At 38.9% G+C, this 19,093-nt stretch overlaps 1 protein-coding gene across 1 annotated transcript in view; it reads right to left on the bottom strand.

Annotated features, from left to right (window-relative positions):
• Window positions 1–3,019: 3,019 nt before the first annotated feature.
• LOC140244342 (beta-arrestin-1-like) overlaps window positions 3,020–19,093 on the bottom strand; it is a 33,685-nt gene continuing 17,611 nt past the window's right edge. The window contains exons 3-12 of the mRNA XM_072323985.1: window positions 17,605–17,665; window positions 16,257–16,501; window positions 13,474–13,573; window positions 11,779–11,942; window positions 10,917–11,074; window positions 9,196–9,348; window positions 6,173–6,262; window positions 4,855–4,934; window positions 4,001–4,055; window positions 3,020–3,116 (exon numbers count right to left, since the gene is read on the bottom strand). Of these exons, the coding sequence (XP_072180086.1) occupies window positions 3,020–3,116; window positions 4,001–4,055; window positions 4,855–4,934; window positions 6,173–6,262; window positions 9,196–9,348; window positions 10,917–11,074; window positions 11,779–11,942; window positions 13,474–13,573; window positions 16,257–16,501; window positions 17,605–17,665 (1,203 nt within the window). The remainder of the gene's footprint in view (window positions 3,117–4,000; window positions 4,056–4,854; window positions 4,935–6,172; window positions 6,263–9,195; window positions 9,349–10,916; window positions 11,075–11,778; window positions 11,943–13,473; window positions 13,574–16,256; window positions 16,502–17,604; window positions 17,666–19,093) is intronic.

Raw genomic sequence — 19,093 nt, 5'->3', positions numbered from 1 at the left:
CAAGCTATTATGTTACAATGTTTAGACTAAATAATCTTATGTAGATCCATACTACAATGTACTGCCAGATGGATTATTTTGATGATAAGCGATGATGATTTTTGCAAGTGATTGGTTAGTCTTCTTCTAAGCTGAAAAGTGGATTTGCTTCACCGCAGGGAGGAGTCCCAATCATTGTCGTTTATCGGGAAAGAAAGAAAGTAAGACACAAAATCGATGCACATGCACTTATGATTATTCACTCACATGCACTCAACACCAAACATTAATTACACATGAAGTCAGACGTTTTTTTATGCAGGCTTACATAGAATTCGATGTATTTGTTTGAAGTCCCCCAAATCGCTCAAGCGAGCTTTCAAACAAGAAATTCAAATTCAACGAGAAACATCAAAATAGGCATTACGTCAAGTCTTACATCTGAATAGTTAAATAAATGAAATTGAAGAATCCGGCGATGTAGAGGCATTGCACAATCCATATCTACACAATAATGTACATTGCAATAATTTACAAAAGTATTTTTTTTTTCTATAACACACTATGGACAGTTTATATCATTAGTTCCACACAAAAATATTGCCATAATCCAATTATTATTCTCGAATACAAAAGTTTCGAACATTTTGTTCACACCGCCTTGGCTCTTTATCACGTGTCCCACCACGAGAACAGCGCCCTCTATAGATTGTGTCTTTACGTCATTGTTCGCTAAGGCACCCGGATGCTTGCCAGGAATTTCAAAAATAACATAATCTGGCTACATAAAATGTGGATGGAATAATCCCCAAATATATCCGTATGCCGACGTTATCATTATGCACAATAGAAGTCAACAGTTTACTTAACTATTCCTACCACTATCATAAAATTCTGAATAGTTTTCCCCAAAGGTAATCTATCTAAGATATTGCTCTAAAATCAAAGTATCATCCAAGGGAATAACGTTCTAAAGCGCAATACACTAAATTTACAAGGTACTAACATGCAGCGAATTGCATCGACTAAGGTATATGCACAAATTTTATGGTAGTTCAGGTCGTTTCATAACAATATGTTATTACCCTCTAAATAAGTTATAAAATTAATTTATAACTAACATCATGTCCTGGCTTTGAAAGCATTCAACGCCGATAAGAGCAGAAAACCTAGTGACGTTGTACATACTGTCCAAAGTCCCTGACACAGAAAAAGTTGAAGTTATGTGCATTTCCATGTTTAAGTTGACGCTATAAACCTCTTTTTGTTTTTAAATAAAGAAAACAGAAAGGTAGAGTTTGCATTTAAAATCACGTATGAAGTAAGTAATATGTTAACATTCCATATATTTTCACAAAACATCAGTGTTACTAAAATAAATGGGGGGATAACGTCATAAATTTACTAACTTGTCACTGCATGAAGGTATCAAGAAATCATTATTTTGATCCATAACTATATAGTAAACACAACCACCATTTCTGAATATAAGCACTGTTGTTAGCTTGTGGGAACTCTACATTGACTTTACGGGAAGGATTCTGTTTCAGTTCATATCAAAAGAAAACATTATGTGAAGATTTATCTGCAGGTCATAGGTCAACTTGATAGGCGATTACAAACTCAACTCATCTCACTTGCATTGTTGATTGTGACCATTAAAATTTCGTGAAACCTTTTACAGCTTTACAAATTTTTTAGCGTTCTTATCTCAACTTTAGTTTTAGCATCATTCTTTATTGTCTGATTCTATCCTGTACAATCATGAAACTCAGCTTTAGCTTTTAGCGAAGCTACCTTCAAGTGGATTGGAAACGCTGTTTTGAAGTGAATCTACAAAGAACGACATAAGAAGCAAATAGAAATTAACTGCCTTGTCAAATTAGAGGTAAACCCTAGAGGTGATAGCATAAACACGAAATAAATTCGATTATTGTACAATTTCGGTGCACATAATGCATGAAAAATGAATAGCGTGTAAACTGATTATTTCGACAAAGCGTATATGGTATATACTTGAATTTCAGAATGACCAATAACAAATGTGTGAAAATGCGTTGTGTTCACAACAGCTAAGAATATAATATCTATCAAATTCAGTTTGATGGTACATGTGCTGTTCTGATTAGACGAAACATCTGCATATTCGAACGCTTACTCGTTCAATGAAAATGTGATGATTTCAGTACTTGTTTACGCAGGTAGGAAATTGTACATAATATAATATAAATAAGATCTAAATTATGAGAGCATTTCATCATACCATAACGAAATCGTTGTTTCCTGTTCTCTAGTGATGCGGAATTTCAGAACTTTCTTACGCAGAAAAAGAAAAAGAAAACATATTGTACGGATCATGTGATAAGAAAAGTAGGCCTACATTTTAGAAATCATTAAACTCTTTTGGCCGAAGTAACAAAGTCAGAACTTTGTCGTTATCGTACAAGTACGTTTTAATTTCTTCACTCTTTTCCTTTAAGCTCTCTCATTCAACAATGTAAATATGAACAGACTTTGAAGAAAGTTCAAAGTAAATAAAACGCTCAGCGACGTATTAACGAGTATCAAAGTCATTAGTAGGGGGTCATCCCACGAGACCGACACCCACGAGTCATACGGCTCACGAGCTCCACATTGGATAAAGCTCCATGAGCCATACAGCCCATCATGAGCTCGACATTAGGTAAATAAGGCCCATGAGTCCGACACTAGGCAAACAAGGCCCACGAATCCGACACTGGACATAACAGGCTCACAAGACCGACACTGCGTATGTTAGGCCCCCGTGACGTAATGCCGATCTTGTGGACCTTCTTTGCCTATAAAGAAATAGTGTCAAACTCGTGCTCGTGGACCTGGTTTGCCTAGTGTCCAGCTCGTGGCTGTATGACTCGTGGGTGTCGGACTTGTGATGTGCACCCATCTGTAGGATTTGCTTGTAGCTGTGGCCGCTTCTGTGTAATGAAGTAAGTGCCGTTGTTACCTAATGGTATTGTTGGCACTGGAATTATCATGGGGGTTGCTTTTACCCCTCAGCAGCCTATGTCTCGGTAGCCTGGCTGGCCACGCCCTTTACGCACATCCGTTGGAAATCTTCGAAGAGTAAGTCCTCATCTGTGTACATCGGCTCCCCACCTCTGTTCATGTCACAGAAGAATAAAACAAGGTAGAAGTAGATGATCCCGTATCACACACACGCTGTAGATTATCGTTCAAGATTTAAGATTCAAATCTATTTCATTTCCATCAAATAATGGGATCGTCTTATATACAATGTATAAGCAGAAGATATTTGTAATAACTGAAAAAAAAACCACCGTGATTTTACAAAGTACATGTGAAAAGGAGTAACAAATGAAGAAAACGCAATTGTATTTTTTTAAATATATACATATGAATATGGTACAAGTTAATTAAGGATGGGGATGGAAATTATCGTTGGTAGAGTGTCGTTGATAAATTTGTCTTGAACTATGTATACTTGGACGTATACTGCTCAATAGAAAGTCTCCGTCGAATGCATATTGAAAAGGGGAGAAAAAATAAAATGTTCCATCGAAAATTCACATTTACCAGTTTATCACTGGAAAGGTATAGGCTTGAATTTCAAGAAGGATGAAGAATTAATTATTCTGAAATGTTAAACATTTTACAGTGAGTCTTTCGTTCATCAGCATTGGTTGGTTTCTTCCATTTTCATCCTTGAATATAGGAAACCCAAATCTATTGCACAGTCTTCATCTTTTCTTGGCGATTGCAGACGTTGATGGTATAACGATGTTAACTGGCTCCAATATAGGACATTAACTTTGTAATCAGCTTGCTTAATCTCAATGAGACAAAATATTATACAGCATTTCCATTCTTTATTCATCGTTTTGTTTTTTAAAGTGTTCTAATAAGCTAATAGAGCCTATAGCAATCATTACAATAAACCGACAGACACACACACACACACACACACACACACATATATAACCCTAAGAATGAGCGAACAATAAACATACAAGGTAGTACTTACGATGTGTCAAACTTGATGAGATTAGGATCCAAAACCTCCTGGTCACTCGTACCATCTGATTGACAAAGAATACATCGTCTCGGATTAGTACAAAAGACAGAGACTAAGAAAGAGGGTAGCAAAACAGAATATGAAAAACACTTAAATACTAACCGAAAATACGCAAGGCGCCTGCGTTGTAGATGTAACGAAATCCGTTCGCGAAATTCCTTTTTAACCGAATTAGAAAGGACCACGTACTCTCTGCTGGCTGCGAAATTATGGCGACCAGTACCCAATAACAACGGGGTCATCCCGCGAAACTGACTCCCACGAGTCACTCAGCCCATGAGTTCTACATTGAAAAAGGTCAATAAGTTATACAGCCCGTGAGTTCGACACTAGGTAAAAAACAGCCCATGAAATTCGACATCATGAATACAGGGCTAAATGTGTCGGTCTCGTGGGCCTTGTGTGCTTAGTGTCACATTCATGGGCTGTATGACTCGTGGGCTGTATAACACATAGGCTGTATGATTCATGGGCTGTATGACTTGTGAACTGTATGACTCATGGGCTATGACTCGTGGGTGTCGGTCTCGTGACGTGCACCCATGACAACGACGAGCACCATCACAACAACACTGATCATCAACATCAAGAGCAACATCTTTATATCTCTCTTTCTCTCTCATTCTTTCACACACACACACACACACACACACACACACACACACACACAAATACACGCACACACATTATTCCATCGAAATATTGCATACAGTCATGAAAGGAATCACGCAAATTCTGCATGCTTTGTGGAGTCACTTTATAATTCACGACGAATTTACACCGGCGCCATTTTGCAGACTTACTCGATGACTGTGCTGTGTTGTCTGACTCAGTGGATGGTCTTGGATGCGAGAGAATGAACGGTAACTCCACCGTCAAGTCACTGGGGACAAAAAACAAAACAGAAGTTGAGGATTTAAAAAAAGAAACACGATTAAAATATACCGTCCACATGATAAAAAGAAAATCGCATGGATTGGTTTCTTTCAAGGTACTGACATGTGATCAATTTTAATTATAAACCAGAAGAATATCCAATTTGATTCAGTTTCGCTTGGCGCATTTCTTTAAAACAATATTATCCTCATTGCTTTGATACCCTCTATTGAAAATTCAATCAACCTTTTCAATACAAGTGCCTAGAACACACATTGATATATACACTATTATCACTGACCATTATTTTGTATTGCGAACACACAGCTCACAAAATTGATGTGGTCAAATTGATTATGACTACCTGAGGAGAAAAAAAAAAAAAGAAGCTACGTATCGTAAAATCACAATAATGTCTACACAAATGGTAAACTTGTGTAGCGACACCATTCGCAAACTATCAATCAAGCAAAATCGAGCCAAGGGTAAGTGCGCCATCTACGGCAATATGCGACCAATTTTTGCTTCCAGACATCAGAACCGAAGTCTTTCAAATTAAACTCTGCACACTGTTTGGCCTGTTCTCTGATAAAATAATTGGTGATTGGTTATTATTTGAGATACCATTCAACATGATCTTGAATCTTACAGATGACGCTGATTTAGGAAGCTCGCCCCTTTGAAAAAAAAAACAAACTTGGTTACTTTCTGGGTTTTTTTAAGATGTCAAAGAATAATGACATGAAAATTGCGATTTCTCTTTAAATAAATAGCGACATAACAAAATGTATAATGTTTTAACGATACTCAGTGCTCATTTAGTACAGAGAGTACGAATGTTGATATTCGAAGCCATGGTCCATGTTTGTTTTGCATGTCTAATCTACACTTCTACTTTTTTTTTTTTTTAATAAGGATATACTCTATAGATAGATAGATAGATAGATAGATAGATATAGATAAATAGATATAGATAGATAGATAGATAGATGACAGGAGAGATGACTAATTAAGTCAATATTAAAATGATAAATTAATAAATCAATGAATAGATAAGTAGCTAGCTAAGTAGATAACGAATAACTAAACCGAATAAAGGTAAAAGGAGTAGGTGCACGAGAGTATCAGCAATAGAAACACGTTGGCCATATTTTCAGACAAAGGAGAGGGACCTGAAATTTTCCATGATATCACGAAATAACCAGTTTCTCTCTGATGAATGCCATTCTGGCGTGCCATACTTACGATCCGAAGATTTCAGCCACCAGCCTGACTTCCACCTTGTACTTGACCGTGATTCCTAACTCTTCCTTCTTGGCTACGTCCTCGCGAAGCCTGATGGGATAGATCAAAGGAAGCAAAATGGCCGTCTAATTCTTGCGATACTTCAAAGACCCGGTAGCGTGGGGAAACATAGTTTTTTTTTTTAATGTTTCAAACAATTATTTTAGTTCGATTCCATAATGCATCATTCATTACAATTGAACATCCAGTTATTGTTGCTAGCTGCGTGACATTTCAAACATGGGTAGTCTGATTGAATCGATCTTTGTTCGCAGCTCACCGGGGTACATTCGAAAACCACGAGTAGCGTCCATCAGCGAAATTATGTGCATCGAAGCTTACGCTCATCAGTAACGGTCGACTCATGTCAAGATTCTTCGGCTGTGTGTGTACTTACATAGGGATCAGTGATAAGGCTACATGAACATGCAATTCATTACAGGGATGCTCGAATATATCCGAACGGGGCCAACTTTCTCTATCCCATGAATTCTCACGCCATGCACACTAAACATGCTACAGGGTTTTTAAGCGTCGTGGTATAGCGCTGCGGAAATATAACTAATAATTGATATGATTTATATAGCGCCAAATCCACTCTGCAGAGTGCTCTAGGCGCGGAAGGAAGAGAAAGTGAAGGAGATAAAGACATACAAATATCAAATACATGTAATGAGTAATCAAATTGAGGCTTTAAACAAGTGAGTTTTTAGACTGCTTTTAAAAGAGTCTGATGAAGAACAATTTTTTACGGCTGAAGGTAAGTTATAAGGGCTCTAAACACGAGATCCTGAATTTGAGTGTTCGTCCCGATAGAGCGATTATTGCAAGGTGTTTAACGCATTGTGTAGATGTTCCTCTAACCAAGATGGGTACCTCTAGCAACGCTGCGCTGGGGCGATAACAATGGCAGGACAGTCTGGGAAAAGGTTACTTATATATAAAATGGATGTAATATGGCTATCAGAGATTTGGAAAAAAATAATAAAAAAACATGTCATAATCTTCATCACTGTTATGTCTATTTGATCGCTGGAAATACGTAATTGGCGCGATCTCGCTCCATTTATTGTACAACCAACAGTGAATTTAACCCGCTGCATGCTACATTAATCACCTGTTCAAAGGTTTGTGGTTGAAATTTGTGCACAATTTTACTCATTGGCATGGGAAGGGTTAACAATGTTTTCTCATGACTAATAAGGTTGAAAATGAAAACCAAGATTTCACGATCAAAGAGACGGGGAGACGGAGACATTGGGAATCTGCAGGGATAATTCCAACATCTTATTCTAGGCTCCAATGTAGATTTTCGACAATCTCACTGAATAAAGCGACGCTTGTTGAATATAGTTTTACAATAGCTGAGAACTCCCCCGATGCACGCTCGTGAAAATGGGGTCGCCTTATAAGACACGGCCGTCGTGGCCACAGTGATCGTGGATTAATAACTGTTACTAACTTGTCGTCAAATGTACACGAATCGGACTTCACAAAAAGGAGGATTGCATTCTTTGCCATGACTTATTACAGAGCCATGACCATGATTATGACAGCACACTCCTTGAAATTTCGGAAGAAGTCATAGCAACCATTTCTGCAGAAAGAAGATTGCCGAATTCCAATTTCTCGGGTGGTTAGAGCTACGATATCTTGTGTGCGTTGTGGAACCAACCCACCAGTCTGCGTATAGAATAACGTGGAGTGATGAATCGTACATTCTCTCGAAACGTTAGGAGTCTGTAAATCGACTTTATGATGGTCGCAAAATCCCTGATATTCTGTATTGAAAAATTATCTGTAGATCTTGTTTTATATTGTGTGTAAAAATATTGATATGTCGGGGAGTTATTTGCAAAAGGTCTGTTTTAGAATCTAACACTGATGTGGAAATTTCAAATTTGATTCTGGTTGGTCGGTCTTCTCTCGAAACGTTAGAAGTCAGCAAGTCGACTTTATGATGGTCGCGAAGTTCCTGATATTCTGGATTGAAATGATATTTAGATCTTGCTTTCAATTCTGTATTGATATATGTTGGTGAGTTATTCGCAACAGGTCTCTTGTAGCATCTAACATTGTGGATATTACAAGTTTAATCCTAGGACGGTCGGTCTTCTAGACAAGAGGTATCGAAAACAGTAATGTAATAAATACAAGTGTAGTTGATTTAAAACGACCCGATAGGAAAACCATTCATTGACAGAAGGCTACGCAAACTTAAGATAACAAGCGTATATATCAATATAAAAAAGACGGTTACTTTAGACCTACTCTTCGGGAGAAATGGACACATCTTCAGGGCTCTCAGCAACGAACTAACAAAAAAAAAAGTCCGCCTGTCTTATGATGCCTGTATGTATAAATGGGGTCATCCCACGCGATCGACACCCACGAATCCTACGGCCCAAGAGCTAGACAGCAGGTAAGGAAGGTCCATGAGTTGGACACTACGCAAATAAGACCAACGAAGCTCGACACTTGGCAAACAAGAAGAGGACCAAGACCTCGACACTACTTACATAAACCAGCAATGTGACGTCGAGCTGATAGGGATTTTCCCCTATTGTCGAGCTCGTGAGCCTTATTTGCCTACATAGCGCCTATAGCTCGTGAACCTTATTAGCCTAGTGCCTACCTCGTGAACCTCATTTGCCTAGTGCCTAGCTCGTGAACCGTACAGCTCGTGGACCTCGTTCACTTAGTCTCTAGCTCGTGGGCTGTATGACTTGTGGGCCTGTATAACCCATGATGGGCAGTATAACTTGTGGGCCGTATCACTTGTGGGCCTGTATAACCCATGATGGGCAGTATAACTTGTGGGCCGTATGACTTGTGGGCGTCGAGTTCGTGATGTGTACCCGTATAAATAACTATCCCACTCTAATCATTATTGGAGAAAAAAATAACAGCAATTTGAAAGAAATATATTTCTTTATGGCTAGGGCTGGGATAGACGAGATTCAGGGATAGAACTCGGAACTCACTGTGTAGACGAGGCCAGGTTGGTGTCTTCATGTTTCAGCTTGCCGTCCACCGCCAGGCCGCGCTTCTCCCGGTTGTTCTCCAGCAGTGGCCTCACTTTGAACACCTTGGCCAGGACCTGGCTAGGCTTGATGGGCAGGCCGTCTATCTCTTTCCTGAAACCATGGAAATTGGTTAAAGGGATGGCATAGTATTGGTGGAGGTGAGGATTAAGCTATTAACTTTTTGCGAGATAACAAGAAACCACTTATTTGATAGTGTAGAGCATACCATTCTAAGAGGAATGCAAAGTTAACTTGATGAAAATCGGTTTTGGAATGGCTGAGACATCGAAAAAAAAACAACAACAACAAAGTAAAAGAAAACGATCATAACAATTTTATTGGAATATCTTTGTCTTGGATGTTTTAGCCATGTCAACGCCAATTTTCCTCATATAAACTTTGAATTCCTCTTAGAACCATATGCTCTTACATATTTCATAAGAGATTTCTCATTATCTAAAAAACAACAAAAATATCATACAAAATTGAAATCTTGAAGCCCCATCACACCCAAACTATACCATTCCTTCAAAGAAAAAAAGTCAGCCCTAGAATAATGATCAATCATGATTAAATTCTAAAGTCCACCTCAAACCAATGAGTGACTGATGAGCGACATTTTCTATACTTCTTGATACTGAAAGTTCAGACATTGTATAAAGACATAGATCGTTGTGTAGGCCAATCGTTTGTTTCGTCTCTTCTGCTATTGGATTGCTGCATATTTTGTAACCCGATTCTGGAGCACCGATTTCGATTTCCTGCGCGGCTGTCTACGGTATAAGCCGAGGTTTGAGAGGTGTATAGTTCGAATTATGGAAGTGTCAAGAGGAATTCAGTGATTTGAGTCATTAATTTAACAAAACCGCATCAGACATGATGATGACAGAAGGAATGATGACGGCGACAGTCTCTTTTTCAATTTTTCTCTCCTTTTCCTCATTTCTTTTTAATATTTGCTACTGTTTTCTCGCTCTACTTTCATTACTTTTACAAACATCATGGTAGGTCGCTCACATTTTTTCCCCGAATAATTTTGTACTGATCCCAACTACAATCTCTCTTAAAAGCGTGTTTGCTAAAGCACGAATGCCGACAAATGAATTTGTAAAGTGAGAAACACAGTGGTGACGGGTGTATTATAATCTTCTCCTTTTTTACTTCAATAAAAGACTTCAGAAATGACGTTTCTAACAGCGTTTAAGACTCAGTTCTAAGTATGTGCTGCATCATCCTAAATTTTCTCAAATTGAGATGAGGCTTCCGACACCTACACTAGCACCTCTTATAACGATGATTATAGGGCATCAATACTATCAACTGGTGCATTTCACTCCCAGTATCACATCAGGCTCTTTCGTTTGTTGACTGACAAACACGTTTCTCAGTCTTATGCGTGACATTTCAAGATTTGTCGACATTTCAAACATGTTCACCTGGTATGAAAAAAACAAAAAAACGTCTTGGTGGTTTCAACAATTTCATAAGAGAGTCCACTGAGTCTGAAACACGTTTTGAAACGCTGATGATAGCCACGAAAAATCTGATAAACTTACGACTATAAGCGGAACAGTTCATAATGTTAGTAATGGGCAGGCCGTTAACGCACAAAGCGCAGTGAAAGCGAGATTTCGGTCTCCACAAGAGTTTGGGACTGCTCGAGATTGAGATCCACTCACGTGGTTTCATATTTGTCCACTTCGCACTTGAAGGAACCCGTCTCAAAGAGCTGAATGTTAGCCATCTGAAAGACTGTGATGATCATCTTCTTGACCACCTTTGACGATTGGTTGGACACGTGAACGTTGACCGCTATGGCCTCCCCGTGGTGGTAAATCTTAGAGAGGCGATCAAGGGAATCGAAATTCGATATAACTTTTTTTTTTCTTTAATCGAACGGCGCTAGCCGTAAAAGTACGAGAACAGAATGGCAACATGTACAAACATCATACGATAAACTCAATTGTATTCGCAATGAACATAAAACAGAAATTGATACATACATCACCACACTCATACCCACAAGCATACTACATTCTTGTAATGAGGCACATTGGATATTCGAGCTGATCCTTATGAAATCATTGCATCGAGGTTGTCCACAACAATAATACTGAAATTAAAATTTGTACATAAACTAAAAAGCAACAACCTTGAAACAAAGCTTGTACGATAAGGGGAATATCAAATTACAAAAGCTCGACCTTACAAAGGTGTATAGTGATTATATTTCTGCTGTTTAACCGAACTACTGGGATTGCGGGGCTCCGTTGTGTCTCGATTGCAACTTTCATCTACTTGTATTGTGTACTGATCGAGGACAGGGTGCACACCATATACGGAAGTACACGAAAAGCTACGGAAAAGGGGTTGATTGCGCGTCCACTATGAAATGTGGCAATCAACCTCAACAAGATCTGTGAGATTTTGATGCCTGCTACACCGGGATTGCAGAACTGCCTTTTTTTCATGTTTTTTTACTTCATTTTGTCGGTCAATTTCTGGAAAATAAAAGAAGACGTCAGACGGCAGCGAACTTACTTCCTTGTCGAGGGATGCTTCAAGGTGCAGCGGCGCTTTGCTCCTGAAGAACTCCTTCGAGGCCTGACCACTGGGCTGGGCGCCCTGCTGGCGAGGGGCGTAGGCTATCTTACGGATTGTGAGCTCCACCGACCGCCGCTTGTGTGGCGTTTCGTTGATGTGATCTGGTTGGCGGTAAGGAAAGGGTATCAAGGGAAAGGATACAGGATGGAAAAAGAGAGGTCCGTGAGAAAAAAAAAAGCACCGCAGACAGAATAAATCAAAGGGCGAAGTGACGGAAGGAAGCAAAAGAACAAGATAAACCAGAAACAGAAAAAAAAATGATTGGTGAAAAAGATGGCAAAAAATGAAAGAAAAGGGAAAGGAGAATTTTAAGTGTGACAAAAATGAGAGGAGAGTACGAAAAAGAGGAAAAAAAGAGGAAAACATTAACCAAAAAGCACAAGGGAAAGAAATCAAATAAATGGGGGGGGGGGGGGGGGGAGAAAGAAATGATATGAGGAGCGAATACACAGACAATAAAGACAATTTGCTTTTTTATCACACAAATCGAATGCAGGATATTCAATAATATGCGCTGATCGCTCTGGCTGTGAGCAATGAAATGTTTATGAATAAACTGATCATCAGTTCATCAATTTTACACGGCCTTTTTTCCATGGGTATACATGAATCTTTAATTCGAATATCCATCATGATTCTCAGTGGCTTTCTGCTTTACATGAATATGTTCCGCGCAGGCATAAAACGAGAGTGTGCAGCGATGATTTCAGATAATGTGTGATAGTGCGATAAAAATCCATTTCCTGAGGCAAACCAGTCCTGATGAAGCCAACCAGTCTTGCCCTTCCCTTTCTCAACTCAATTCAGTTCACTTATGTCTGCAGGGCAAAAGACGCAGAGCAAATACATGCAAATTCCTGCTGCGATGTTGCCATGTGGCAAAGTACAAAAGATAGAGACATACAGAAGATTATGTCAATCATTTTTGAACTGTTATGAATGACGTCGTGATTGAAATCTTTGACAAGGAAAGGCATTTCAGCTTTTGTTCTGTCTCTTGAATTTGAACTTACAGATATTGACATGAGGCCACCATATTACTTTTCTTAATGGAATTTCTGGTTGTTAAATCCCTCGGATAGAACATTCAATGGAGGTCCCGTGTATGAGAGAGTAACAACTCATGCACGTAAAAGATCCCGCTTCATTCATTCATCGCAAAGAGCAGGGTGTTAAACCCGGTGAAGTGGTCCCACCTCACATCCAACTGGACCCCATGGAAGACCAGCTTAACGTAGCTGAATATGGGCTATCCAGCCATCTCTCAGATGGAAATGAACAAACAAACAAACAAACAAACAAACAGATATGTTTGGAGGGCCGACATGCTTGTCATTATTTACATGCGTAAGAGGAGACACCGGGAAAATACCAAACTGGTTTATGAACAATTATCCTTGATGGAATAATGAAAAAAAGTCCATGTATACGCGTCTTCCTTCGTTGAAGACAAAACATTTAACTCTTCTGTTCAAAGCGGTGTATGCTTGCGTTTGCATCTATCTATGTTTACATTTATGTCTGTCGGTAGACGTGTGTTTATATGTTTACGTGTTTTTGTTTGTGTGTTAATAATTGTAGGTGTGTGTTTGTCCGTCTGCGTATGCATGTCGTCTGTTCGTGTGTACTTACCTCCAATAAAGGTGTGTAAGTAGTACTCCACTCCGCACGGTTTTCGGTCGTCGTTTTGGGCGGGTTGAAGGCACACGGAAAAGGGCGAGTTCTTCGTGAGCTGCGGAGACAAACACAATACTAGTATTCAATTTACCCAACCTCGTTCATTTTATCATCGTCCTGTCGTGTAGGTGAATAAATTGATTTCATCAAGCAGGGTACCCATAGGGAAGCACTGAGGGTAAACAATTGGCAACTATGCTAGATATAACCTCAGTCTGATCTTTTTTTTTTTTTTTCCAGAGAGAGAGATAGAGAGAGTGTGCACCCTTGACTCAGTTTCATATTTAATCTATGTCACACAATAATCAATCAATTAGTCAATTGTGACTGATATCGGGGGGAAAGGATTGTTATTTGCTTGTTGCTCTGGGAGACAAACGTGACTATCTCTACGCCGCGTTCTCTCCCTATGTTCATATATGCAGATCGCAATCAATCCGCGTCAGTCTAAGTTTGGGTTGCTTTGATTCCTTGGAGCAAGGTGGTTTGGCGGTGAGCGCTCTTCACTCCTACACAGGAGTTCCTGCATGAGATATACATTATATCCCCCCTCCCCCCCCCCAAAAAAAAAAAATACAATCGGATTTCGCATTGATAACTTTTAATATGATTAAACTGTCTGAATGCTATTTCAGGGTCTAGAAATATAACATCTTACCTATATTTTGCAGAAAACCCCGTTCAGTGTGGTTAAGTGGTCACAGAGAAATGTGGATCGATGTAAAGCATGTCATAGATCTGTTTCTACTTTAGCACTTGATGGATGCTCTCGGAACTGATGTGTGAGCACAATGGACAGAACTTGGAGGGAAAGGGATTCCTGACATGCTCTACAAAGATCATCATTTCTCTTTGACCTCTCTCTCTGAATTCTTGATAGAATGATATGAGGGACAACTAAAAAAAGTAATTAATCAATTAATGAATCTAACAGATTTAGAAGCCAATCTATTTTCTCAGTCCAATTCTGGATTTGTCTCTAACCACAATATTGTTATTATTATTATTATTATTATTATTATTATCATTATTATTATTATTATTAATGTTGTTGTTGTTGTTGTTGTTCTTGTTCTTGTTATCTTTATTATCATTATTGCCGCCTGTGGAATATGAAAACGAAGGTGATCCCTGTTGTGGTTGGGGCACTCGGAACAACGCCAAAGCAGCTGCGACTTTAGTTGGACGATGTGGGTGTGCCCGACTGTCACAAATGTACACACAATTAGTTATGTACATGTTTAATGTATCAAGGCTGTATGCATGGTTGTTTTAATGTGTACATTGTATGTACACAGGGTGACCAGATTAATGGAGAACATTCTATAATATATAGATATAGTACATACAGGCTGACCAGATCAGTGGAGAATTTTCTAGGTGGTATACAATGTAGCTACAGTACATGCATGTGACATGAAATACATTATAGCTCACTCAATCTAGAATGATTTAACCTATTCCAGAAAATTCTGGGAAGTGCTTACATATTTGGCTGAGTGAGGCACTGTCCCTGTATAGCCCAATGTGATTGGTAGTTATTTTTGGCAATGATGTTATGCACATAGTTAGGCAGTGAGTCATCCAGGATTCCTGGAACTTGGACTTGCTAGAATATTCAAGTGTGTAGCCCCAGGTTGGAGAAAATTACAGAATGTACTAGAAAGGGGTGAATGGATAGTATATAAGGCGGAGAAATTCTGAGGTAGGCAGAGTATCAAACACCACTGCTCTAAGAGTTACGTCACTTCTGGCTCTGAAGCGACTTGTTATAGTCAGTCTTGTGTTACCTGCTGACCTGCTATACAAACTGTGTTTGTGGAGATAAGGCCTGGGAGACATTTTGCCTGCAGAGAATTAATTTGCCTACATTGGAGATAGACTCCATATTTTAATGTCAACGGACATTGTTACGGCAAAGCTGTGACGGGCTGGATTCCTTGCTGGACAATATAAAGTGAATCATCATTCAACGCCTCGACTGGACGTGGTCGTCATAACGGTTTGGATTCTGCACGTTTCGTTGTGGACATTATATCGTGGAGTTTACCCCGGATCTATACCGTGGACTATCGTAACCTGCGCCTTTGGAGTTACGTCGGAGGAATCATTCATCGGTGCGTCAAGAATCATTCATTGGTGCATCGAACCTCGTATCTGAACATTTACAAAGGATTATTTGATTTCCAGGGATATTGCATGCAATACGTGTAAGTGATTCCACTACCGATTTTATTTGTTTCTATTGATCATTATTGTACTGATGTGAAAACCGATTACCAGTCTGTACCCACAATATCACTGTTAATAAACCGCCTGAACATTAGTTGATTGTTTCTTTTGGTGCGATAATTCTCAGAGTGATTTTGGTCGTAACACCGACCAAGTGTAAACGCTCCAAACAGCAGTACCGATGGGGACGGCGAGAATCCTCTGAAAAGTACTAGAAGTCTAAGGTTCCAGGATTTGCTCTCCAAGAGATATCTTGTGACGATAGAAATAATAATAATAATAATAATAATAATAATAATAATAATAATAATAATAATGAAATAATAATAATAATAATAATAACAATAATGATAATGATAACAATAATAATAATAATAATAATAATAATAATAATAATAATAAAAAATAATAATAGTATAATAGAAAGCGTTGTAATCACAACAAAGATTAAGAAAACCCTGGAAATGTGGTTTTGGAGACTTTGTGAGCTAAGTACGCCCCCTCACCTCGAAGACAAACGGTATGGCATTCTTGCCCAGTTTCTTCTGAAGGCTGATCTGGAGGCGGGTCAGCGGCCGTTCGTTCTCGGGCAGCGGCGGGTAGAGCTGGCGCTGGGCTAGGAAGAGCTCCTTGCGGAAGGACAATCCCAGCACGTCGAGCTCTTCTCGCCCGTAGCGGAACACGGCCACGAGACGGGCGAAGACCTTCCGGTCATCACGCAGGTAAGCGGGGTCGATCAGGACCACACCGTCTGCGGCAATGAAGAGATAAGATAAAGAGGGGTTTGTTTGTTTGTTTGTTTGTTTTTTTGTTTTTTGTTGTTTTTTTTGGGGGGGGGGAGCATGACAGGGAGAAAGTATGACATCGATGGAATTTCAGTTTGGACAAAATATTAAAAAAATGACTATACTTTGTAGTTTCATGAGGCAGGACATATGGATGGCAATGTATGCAAATTAGGCTAAAATGATGATTAGAAAGAGAATAAAGTAATTTTATGAATCCAAAGGAAGGTATGTCAGTGTTCTCGACATAGAGAAAAAAAGAAATCTGTTTTATTTCATTCATCACTCATAATGATGACTGGAGAAAACTCACCAGCGACCGACTCAAACATGCTGCAACTTAAGACAGAAAACATGTAATTTTTAGAGACACATTTATATCTCGCAAACAGTAAACTACTAAATGTCATAAATGACACGAAATACAGCCGACATGGTGGAAAAACAAACTTTTCCATGATGTGACGAATGATATGAAATATCAGATCGGAACATGATGTAATTATTTTTCTCCTTTCTTCTCTCTGTATCTCCGAAATGTATTCTATAAGGAACTCACTCCCGTAATAGATCTTCCGTGGCACGCCTGAAAATACCCAGTCAAAGTTGAATAATTTCCATGCGGTCAAAACAACATTGTGATACTAAGAGATTTGGTGCTGGATTATATGGGGTATTTTATTATGAGCCCCAATAGAGCTGAATGCAGCTAGAATATACTGTGGTATACATTGCAAGACATATTCTCAATCAAGGGGTGAACAATATATGAAACAATATATTAACTCACCCCATCCCCCCCCCCCGCAAAAAAAAAAAGTCTTGAATTCAAGGAGCATCTAGCTAAGATGACATTTTCCTGCGTGGCATCAGCTGATCTACCGACCAGTAAAGTGTGCCTGCTATAGAATCAGTAAACATTAGGGAAAATCCCGGAAGATGAAACAAATATCGAAGGTAGCCTTACTGACGCAAACCACCCGAAATTAGAAGCTTCTATCTGACGCTTATGTCTGGACGTGATACGATTGCACTTAATCTATCATGCGAGAAGACGATTACACATTACCTATCGGATCGATGTGGGTCATATGATCAACGTAGTCACGCTTTCCCAGGTACGTCGTGATCTGGAAGGGCGATTGGGCACGTGACAAAATGAGCCAATGAAATGACGTTGAGATTTTCTCTTTTCGGATTGATAAGCACACACACACACACACACATGCCACAGAATATTACACACACACATATATATATGTATATATATATATATATATATATATATATATATCTTGGAATTTTCCACGTGTTGGACTTCGAATGTTGTAATTATTAGAAGAAAGAGTCTCAAGTACGCCATGGATCCAATGATTACAAAAAAATTTTATTACAAAAAAAAAAAAATTGTAATCGTTGGATCCATGGCGTACTTGAGACTCTTTCTTCTATATATATATATATATATATATATATTCTTCATATAAAATAAAAAGAATATAAAATATAAATATATATATATATATCAAAATGATAACAAGACGCACATAACATGTAGCAACGACCAATTAAAATTTCACGTCGAAATGGCCTGTAATTCATTATTCTTACGCAGATGCATTATGTGCAGATTTGTTTTGCACTTGCGATACATTATTCTCATACTCGTACTTTGAAGGAAAGAGATAACTAAAAACCCCATTCACAGTGCTTCGAATGGTTTGGTCCAACCAGGGAGATGGAATAGATGTCCGCCTCCCTGGTCACACCATCTTGGACGAGTATCAACCGGACATATCACCAATGACTTCAGTTGAGCTATAATCATTGTCTTGTCTGTACCATCTGGTGACAGAGTTTGGATGGTGAGTCAGAGGCATGCACATTTACGACGTCGTTTGGTATACTCCGTACCATGCACAAACCGGCCATAAACAAGTCTCAAGAAGGAGCACTTGCGAATGCGGAAGAAGAGATCCCCGGATGTCTTTTAGAACCAGCATCATATCCATGAAAACTGAGAAACACACGGGGTACTAAAATGGGAGGTATAAAGGTCCACCCTATATTAATTATGACGTGGCCGAGTCATTTTTGTGTTTCGCGGCCCCCGTGTTTGCGTACACACCATACGCTGGCAATTTAATATCAAGTGCAAACACATTGTACGCCAATGTCTTATGAGTTCGTTCCCCTTATATGATGGTCAAAACCTTAGCAAAGCACAGAATAAAATCTAAGCTAAAAATCAGCATAAAGTGGAATTTGAAAGAAAGACATTCTACCAGTTAAGCGTATATTTGGATTCCAGGACAAGAAAGTACCAATGAAAAATTCCCGTCTTTATCTCTCAAACTATCAGAACACAGAAAATACGAGATAATGAGCAAACGCCAACTGACACCGTTATATTTGGGGGCAATCATGGTTTCAAGTTAACAGAGCATCATGTGACACACGCACAGGTCTTGTTACGACGGCGACAAAAGAAAAAAGGAATACAAGAAAGAAATTTACTACTTAAACAAAACAAAAAAAAAAAACCGGGAAAAAACTTA

This window comes from Diadema setosum, chromosome 21 (assembly GCF_964275005.1).
Source record: "Diadema setosum chromosome 21, eeDiaSeto1, whole genome shotgun sequence".
NCBI lineage: Eukaryota > Metazoa > Echinodermata > Echinoidea > Diadematoida > Diadematidae > Diadema > Diadema setosum.
Note: the sequence above shows the minus strand (reverse complement) of the source record. Positions and strands in the feature narration are given on the sequence as shown.